Source organism: Carettochelys insculpta, chromosome 13 (assembly GCF_033958435.1).
Source record: "Carettochelys insculpta isolate YL-2023 chromosome 13, ASM3395843v1, whole genome shotgun sequence".
Taxonomy (NCBI): Eukaryota; Metazoa; Chordata; order Testudines; family Carettochelyidae; genus Carettochelys; species Carettochelys insculpta.
This window is the reverse complement of record NC_134149.1, coordinates 43,448,512-43,457,582: the sequence shown is the minus strand read 5'-3', so window position 1 is coordinate 43,457,582 and position 9,071 is coordinate 43,448,512. Positions and strand designations below refer to the sequence as shown.

Sequence of the window (9,071 nt, the reverse complement as noted above, 5' to 3'; positions counted from 1 at the left end):
GCAGAACGCCCACAGCCGTCAGCCTGTGTTTCTAGTGGTGGTGCGCATCCCCATGCACCTTGGTGTGCATAAAATTTATTTTGCCCATGGATGGAAAAAAAAATTAGCAGGCGACTGCAGGACAAGAACCTCTATAGAGCAGGCTCAGAGATGACGGGAGAGCCTGGGAGAAAGGGATACAAGCAGAAGGGGACGTGAGGCACAGCATGACTATGAGGTTTACCCGAGATCATACCGGGTCTGTGACTCTACATACCAGGAGGTCTCCAAAACCGAAGACATTTCTTTAGAGGGGGGAGGGACAAATATTCCCACTGCGTTTTTCCATCCAGGTGCGGAATAAAATTTTATGAGCACTGAGGCATGTGTGGATGTGCACCCCCACTGGAAATGCAGGTTGTGGGCGCTCTGCTCATCAGCTGGGCATCATCTGAATCTCTCCCGGGTGGTCGCCCAAGCACTCAGCTTCCAGTGAACACTGGTAGGGTGGCGCCACTTTGGGGGGAGACAGCAAAAAAGCATGTGCTCAAAGAGACATGCAGGACAAGCCATGCAGAGGGATCTGGGTGTGCTGGTGCATTTGACTCCATACAGCAGAGGCAAACGCCAGCTAGGAAACCCGAAAGGGGCAGGGAGGAGGAGAGAGGGCAGTGAGAGAAAAGTCCATCCACAAAATGCCTTTCCTGTTTGCTGATCTCTGGCAAAGCCTAGGTCCTGCCTCAGCTCCAGCCCCAGTCAGCACGCCCTGGGCCTACGGACACACGCTGGTACGTCTCAACAAGAGCCCTTTTGTTGAGGGGCTGAGGCTTATTCCAATCAGCTCCCTTTAAAAAAAGAAAGGCCTGGCTCAAAGCAGGGCAGCAACAGGCTAAGCGCAGGGCTCAGATTTCCCAGGACGGCATGTTCTGTGTCACCCTGCCCGCCAGCAAGGGATCCCAGGGTCAAGACCTCCAGCTCACACCGAGAAAGACACCCAGCCGGGCACTGGAGGCGAGCTGCTCCGGCCACTGAACAGCACTGCCGCAAAGGGCACCAGGGCTGAGGTGGGGAGCCCGATGGGTGGAGCAGAGGGAAGGAGCAACAAGCTTAGAAGAACAGCTGGACACCTCTAGGTCTCCCGCGGAGGCTGCTCTGGCCAATCCCAGCTGGTGTTGGGCTGGCAGGGAGGGTCACGTAGAACAGAGGGACCCACATGCTGCTGTTTGTTCACTCGGGCCATGCCCTGGGACCCAAGCCAGACCATTCCCTCCAGGATGAGGCTGTTTGGAGCTGGGCCTGCCCCGGGCAGTTCGGCACCGGACTGACACCTGCATGAGCCAGCCCACAGCAAGCCCCTGTCTCACCAATGCAGCACTTACGTTGCTATGCTGAGACTCACAGGGCCCCCACCCACCCACAGAGTCAGCAGCTGCGTAAGGCCACTTCCCCCAGAGGTTTGGCCACACAGTCCTCTAGGCCATTTCCCCAAACTGTCACACGATTTCCAGGACGCCCGTCCCCATGGCATCTGGGCCGCAGACTCCACCCCAGAGGCGGGTGCCCTACGGCGAGGTACAGAGCAATCCACCCACAGAACGAGCACAAAGATGCTCTAGAAGGAAGCGGCTGCCTGCTGCAATGCTAAAAGCACAGAGCAAGATCTGCACAGCCAGCAAAGGAGTGCGGCGGAGGAGGGGTTAAGAGAATGCAAGCGCTGGATCTCAGCTCCTCCGGAGGCTGGGCGTGCCCCGGAAGGCATACCTCAGAGGAGGAATTATCGCCCAGATGTTGTGGCCCATCAGCTCCAGCACATGCGGCCGCAGATCCAGATGGCTACAGGGTACCTGCCCTGGGAGGAGCGGCTAGCAGTTCAGCTAAAACAACAAGAAGTCCCGTGGCACCTTACAGACGAACAGATCAGGTGCATCTGACGCAGCGGGTCTTTGCCCATGGAAGCCGATGCTCCAAAATATCTGTTCGTCTATAAGGTGCCACGGGACTTCTTGTTGTTTTTGAAGATACAGACTAAACACGGCTATGTCTCCGATACAGTTCAGCAGGGAGTTCTCATACCAGCTCCCCTCTACAAGAGGGGGTCTAGCCACCCACAGCTCCCCCTTGATAGCGGTCCTATTTGGGAGGTCTCCTACATAAAGACCCGCTCAAGCCAATGAAGACTCCCACGTGCATTTACACCCACCAGGGCCCTGTGCCCAGGAGAGGAGCTATAACCACAGAGTTCTCCAAAATCAAGCGCATGTTGGCTTTCCAGCACAGCACCGAATGGAGCACTGCTTGTTGGAAGGGTCGTCTCCAGGGTTTGCAACTCCATCGAAGAGATTCGGGGAAACTGGGCCTCTCACCGGCGTTCCCGCTGGGGGCGGAGAAGCGGAACCAGCGCCACTGCACGAGCCTGCACAGTGAAAGCCGAGCAACCGAGAGGAAGAGAAGCAGCAACATTTAAATGGGTCGGTTTTTGCTCCCTGGCTAACTCCAATGCCTAACACGCACCTGGAAGAGAAGATTCTGCTTCTCCGAACTCAACACAGACATCTTCAAGCTGCCTAATTTCTCTCTCCCCGGGTGTGAGTCCTCCAAAGAAGCCAACGGAATCTAGCGCTGGTAGTCTCAAGAGCCCAAACAGTCTTTTAAAAAAAAACACACTCCTTGCAGTTGAAGGCAACTGTCCCCTCGGCGTAGTCCCCAAGAACACCCACTCTAGACCCTAGTCCCCATATCACCTCTCATAAGCTGCAAATTCCTCTCTTCAGCCTCCTGGCTGGGACTGTTCCAAGTTGCACCGTTCTCTGCCTACTTTCGGTTATTCCCAGTAAGCCAAACTGCCTACCCAGGCCACTGTCTGTGCTTTGCTTTCTCCTCGGAGGCTACACCACACAGCTCTTTCTAAAGCAAGCACATTTATTCTTAAGGTAAAAGCGTTACACAAACGAGGTATTGGAAAGAGGAAAAGAACCTATGTACATGTTCATCACCCCAAGCCCAGGAAGGGCCTTGGTAGAATCAGTCCTTCACAGCTCACCAGGGTACTTACAAGTTCAGAATGATGGGGGAGCTAAAACCAATATCCCTTTGACACAGCTAGGGCCTTCAAGCGTCAGATTCCAGGGACAGGCTGGCCAGCAGCGGACCCCTCCTAAGGGCATAATGGGGGTTTGCCAAATCAGAGGTGGGAACTCACATCCCCCTTCCCTAGAGACTCGCAGGCAAACCATTTGCTATTGTTTGTCCGAAAGCCCTTTCTTCTCCAGCCAATTAGGGATCTCAAAGCACAGGACTCGTCCCATCCCATCCACTCTGTCCCGAGCTGACATGCAACCCCAGCCCATTCAATGTACCGGACTCCAAACATACTTTCACTTCATTCACTAAGACGTCTTTGAAAGCCTTTACTAATCGGTCCCAGTACCTGCTAGGGCTTCCTCAGAGAGCCATTAAAAAAGGGCTCTCAATTGATCTTTACAGAAAACCTCTGAAAAACCGAGTGAGCTGGAATTGGCTCTACTTCTATCAGCAGAGAGGCTTTCCTTGGCTTCCTGTCACTGGGGAAAGCCTCACCATTTGTATCTGAACAGCACCTAACTGCCACCTTAGGTACTGTGCAGATAGGAAATATGAGCGACCCAAGGTGATGTCACGCGTCAGTGGCAGATTCAGGAACAGAACCCAGGCTGAACAGGAATGTACTGCTCCAACCCTCATACCGTCTCCCAAATGAGTCCTTCCACAGAGAGCAACATTCGCAGAATCATGGAATCCTAGAACTGGAAGGGACCTCGAGAGCTCATCAAGTCCGATCCCCTGCCCTGACTGCAGGACTAGGCGCCATCTAGATCATCGCTGATGGAGGTATTGAAGAGCGGGTTAGATAAACATCTAACGATGGAGAGTCCACCACCTCCCTAGGCAATTTATTCCAGTGCTTAGCCATCCGTACAAATAGGAAGTTTTTCCTGATGTTCAACCTAAACCTCCCTTGGTGCCATTTATACTCATTGCTTCTTGTCCTATCACCCGAGGTCAAGGAGAACCATTTTTCCTCCCTCCTCCCTGCAACACCCTTTCAGGTACTTGAAAATATTGCCAAGGTCAATAAATTGGGCACTCGTTTTAAGAGCAACTTAGCTCTTTCAAACAGTAGCTGAAAAACCTCCGTTCTGCCCTGTTTGCCGGTGTCATTCTGCAGTAAGACTCAAATTCCTATGGAGGAGATTTCATTAAGCAAACCACATGCTCTTGCTTCACGATGCTTAAAAGACTCAGAGTCGCTTACACTGACAGTGAAGGCGAAAAAATTCATCTCCAGAGAGTGGAATTCATGAACGCAGGAGGCCAGCACCAACCAACCAACCAGACTGGGAGACGTGTTCCTCCCAGCAAAACAGCTGGAAGGAGGCTTGGCAATCACATCGGGGGAAAGCAGACGGCATCAGGGATGGAAGGACCAGCACGGAAAAAGAACGGATGACACCTGACCAGATTTGCATAACCAAGGAAGGAAGGTCCTATGGTTACAGGAGAAACTTCCAGAAGATAACGAGACTGGAGGGCAATTCATCAGTGACCACCCTAGGACAACTTCACTTGTAGCAGCAACTGTGAGATGGTAGCAAGGAGGTAAGGGGTCTGTCGCCTCGCGCAGCCTTGAGCAGATTCGTCAAGGATTGGAGAGCGCTGTCACAATGACATTCGCACGTATCAAAGACAAGTAACTGAGTGGCGGAAACCAGCAGAAGGTTTACAACTCTGGTTATTGGTGACTTCCATTAAGGGTCTGTGCCCAATTAACATTATGGAGAAAAAGTTTGTGCGAAAGATTCAATATCCCCTATCTGTTTAAGGAAGGTGGAACAGAGCTGGGAGGTCTCCAAGATGGACAAGTCCTTCGGCAAAGCCAAGGAAGCCAGACATAACTTTTACCCTGCATAAATATCAGGAATGTTAAGTGAGCTCCTTCTAACAAAAAGCAGCGGGGAAAAAAGGCACAATCCCAATATTTTATTGGCGTCATCATTTTTTACGAGTCTTCTGTTAATTAACCAAAGAGATACAAAGGGGTACACCACAAGCCAACTCTGCACAGAAGTGTCTCTTCCAGTCAAACCAGGGGCTCTGAGTCACTGATACCAACTCAGGTAACGCCCCTCCTAAACCTTAACAGCAAGCCCTTCCCTGGGATCCCAGGAAGCTACAGTGCAATATCGTCAGAGGAGGACACGTGAATTACAAAGGGTAGCATGACAGATGCGACTGAGCTGGAAGGACGGATAAAGACAAGGACACACATCCATAACAATTGCAGAAGATGCCCTCAACTGTCCAATTTGCTGGCAAGCAGGCTCGTCGGCCCCGGGTGCAGCGATGTGCTCTCTGGCAATTAAGACTGTCCCGGGTAGAGAATTCTTTGGTTCCAATTACTCTGGTTCTACCTGTCCCTAATTGAAGCTGAAGCCCTGTGAACCCCCAGGAAAGCAGAAGTCAGCATCCCTGTGCGGCTTCCTTTGGCTTACAACCTCTCTGCTCCTGCACCTACTTATACAGCCTACGCTGTGGTGAAGCACAGACACAAATAGGACTCAGTCCCCACTCAACTGTTACCATCAACAGGGATTTGAGACACATGGAGACTAAGTGATTTGCCCAAGGTCACATAGCGAGTCTGTGGCAGAGGTGGGAACAGCCGCGAGATCCCCTGAATCCCAGTACAGGGCTCTAACCACTTGAACCTTCCTCACTGAAATGAACCTTTCTTTCTACAACGCTTTGGGAGACAATCGCTCCGTAAACGCCTCCAGTTTCTCTGCTGAAATGGAGCTTTAGGAAGATGCCTCAGGAGAGCCTAACGCTTCCACACGCACGAGCAGAGGAAACAGCTCCAGCGTCGAGGAGCAGAAGCCTGCGAGACCATAAAGACTCCCACAGGGGTCCAGCCTTCAATTTCAACACCACATCAGAACCTAGACGGAATACCAACGAGCGGTCATCTTCTGATGGCAGGGTCAAGGCTTTCATGCTCTTCTAAGGAGGGATGGAAGGCTTCCCACCTCTGACCCCTTCCAAAGCTTCTACCTACCAATGCCCTCTCCCCACCCACATGATGAAAGACATCAAAGGTGTTAACCCTAAAACTAAAGTTTCAGCACTGTCAAAAATGTGCTTACACAGAACACCCTTGTCAGCTAACACGCTAATTAAATTAAGTTGCCTAATCAGCTTCCTGGCGTGGAGGCAATGATGGGCCCGGTTTTATGGATGGAGAAACTGCTCTACAGAGTGGCGAGGCGACTTGCCCAAATTCCCACAGCGAGTCAGCGGCAGAACCGAAAACAGAACCAGGAGTCCAGCCACTAGGCAATGCTCCTAGCGAAGAAGGCCTGAACTCACGTTGACACCAACTGTAAACTAGGCAACCCTGTCACGTACTGACACCCATATGGTTGTACGGGGTCTCCAGTTTTCGGAACACGCTCCAAGACTTGGAACCAAGGTGAATCCACCAGAGAATAAAATGCGGCTTCCACAAATGACTAGCGATTTTGGGTCCCCAGCTGGAAGGGGAGTGATTTTCACAGGGCAGGTGGCTCAGCATCTCCCAAGAGTGTCAGATCTCAGGTCTCAAGCGGGTCACTCAAAAATCACTTCTTACTTCTGAAAGCCTGGGCCTGAGCTGGTCGGCGTATGGACCAGGCATTTCCTCGCACGCACTGACAGCGCGTAGATGCAAAATACCGTCTACTGAGATGACCCTCGGGAGTTTTCCCTCCAGCGGTTAACCTGCCTAGAGCCCCTCTTTCTTCAGGCACGGAGGTCGCCATTTTTTTTTCCACCTAGCATTCCTCTTCTAACAGAGACCCTTTAACCAGCTGCCCCTGGGCTGCCATCCCGCCGGCTCTTCCAAAGACAGACCCTTGAAGATGCTCCACGCTGCCTCCCATCAACTTGGCTCCATCTCCAAGACCTGGGCACCCTTGGCCAGGGTCAGCGTGCCCCGACTCAGCTTGCAAGCCAACCTTCCAGCACTCATGCAACGGCCAGCTACGCCCAGCGGGCAGAGGGCACCTGCCTGGCACACTTGAAGTTCCGTGCCCCCACCCCACCTCACCCCAGCCAGCCCCCCCTCACACCTCGGGGGCCCAGCCCAGCCCAGCTGTGCGGCACTGCCAAAGCTTCCCCAGAGGTGCCCAGCAGCCAGGCCCGGCTGCACGCTCAGGAAGTAGTGGAACCCCGCCTCGCAGGGTGCACCGCTCCTCGAAGTGCAGCTCTGCGGGTGGCCGGGCAGGGAAGGGGGCGGGTCGCACCCCACTGCCCCCCGTCCCCCCGGAGGCAGACCCCAAGGTCGCCAGGGGAGCGCTGCCTCTGCACCCCGGGGCCCCCACGCCTTTCCGCTGCCCCGGGAAGGACTCTCCCCCAGCGCAGCCGACTTCTGCCTCCACCCCCGCCAGGCGGTGCGCGGCCCCTTTAAGAGGCCAGGCAAAATGGAGCCCTCGCCGGGTCCACCGCACTGCAACGCGAACCCCCTTGGCAGCGCCCCACGCCGCAGGGCAGGGCAGGGCCGGGCCGGGCCGGGCTCGGCTCCCGGGCCCCGCGCAGCCGTCCCCGCCCGCGGCCCCGGGCTGTTGCTTAAGGTGGATCCTCCCCCTCCGCCTGTGACCACACGGGGGGGGGGGGCGCAGACCAAGCGAAGGGGACTTACTTTCTGCTCCTCGGAGTGCATCTCCGCCCGGCCCTGGCGCTGCTGCTGCGGGAGCGAGGGGCGGGGAGGGTGGGGTCGCTGGGTGGGGGCGGCTCCGGGCTCCTTGCAAGGGCACTGCTCGTGGCCAGCCTTCCTGCGCGCCCCTTCCTCGCCGGGGCTTGGCGGGGGGCCGGGGCGGGGCGGGGGCGATGGCTTCCCCCCCCCTTTCTCGCTCTTTTCCTTTTCACCAGCTGCCTGTCCCTGACCCCACCCAGCGGCTCCACCCCATCCACTGCTACATGCCCTGTCAATCACCAGCCCCTTTAAAGCTGCAATGCACAACTTGGGCTCCCCCCGGGGCTGCCTCGGCCGCCCCCCGGGCAATGCCCAGCGCTGCCCGCCTCGGCTGCAGGACCCTCCCGAGCCGGGGGGGATGGAGCCCCCCGCCCCTGCCCGGATCGCCGGGGGGGGGGGGTGACTCCGTGGGGTGGGGGAGCCGCTGCTCCCGCCCTGACTCCACCTACCTCCTGTGCACAAGCCGCCCCAGCAGCTCGAGCTGCGCGCCCGGCCCCTTTCGGTTTCACCGGGCTGGGGAAGGTGGCTCGTGCTGCCTTTGGGGGGACAGCGGCTCCCCGAGGCTACGCCCTCCCCCGCCCATTGCTGCGCCCAGAGACGCCCCCGCCCAGCCTAGGACAATGACCCCGCTCCCACGCCCGTGGGGGGCCCAAGCAGAGGCGTCCCCCCTCCCCCCGATCTGGGGCGTTAGCTCACTTGGCAAGGGGGAGGGGGCGTGTGCGCCGGAGCAGGAGCCAGGGCTGGGCGTGGGAGGAGCGGAGCCGTGCCCGGCTCAGGGGTGGCGCCTGCAAACTCCACCAGGGAGGGGCCGCTGTTTTCCAGCGCCCGGGCTCCAGCTGCTCCTGCCGCGCCTTAGGAGCCCGGCTGCTGGCTCGCACCTTGCTAGCCTGGGCGCCGCTCTCTGCAGCCCCGCCGCGAGCCCCCGGGGCGAAGGGAGGCCACGTGCCACCTCGTGCCCTGGGCTAGCCACACAACTGACCTAGATCAGGTGGCTTTTATCCCGCCCCCAGCCGTGCAAATATTGCTTGGCCTGCACCTGGGCGCTCCTGGGCCCCTAGAGATGCAACTGTTCCTGACCGAGCCAGGCACTCATGGTCTTTTCATGAGTCTTTCCTGGAGCAGCCAGTTCCACGGGCACATCCCTGACAGACTGGAAAGCTGCCACTGTAACCGGGGCTGTTGCAGCTGCATCCATCGCCGGTCTGAAGGAGGTGGGGGGTTACCCCGACGGGGGCTAAAAGCTGAGTTTCTAGTTAAACATGCCCTAGAGCTCCCTAACCAGGGCTTCTCCTGCACCTCTTTGATTTCAGCAGACAGGGTGCGCTGT

The 9,071-nt window shown here is 56.5% G+C and overlaps 1 protein-coding gene across 1 annotated transcript in view; it reads right to left on the bottom strand.

Annotated features, from left to right (window-relative positions):
* The window catches only part of KLF8 (KLF transcription factor 8), a 72,573-nt gene extending 64,662 nt beyond the window's left edge, over nt 1–7,911 (bottom strand). The window contains exon 1 of the mRNA XM_075007423.1: nt 7,691–7,911. Coding sequence (XP_074863524.1) covers nt 7,691–7,711 — 21 coding nt within the window. The 5' untranslated portion in view covers nt 7,712–7,911. The remainder of the gene's footprint in view (nt 1–7,690) is intronic.
* Between the last annotated feature and the right edge of the window lie 1,160 nt (nt 7,912–9,071).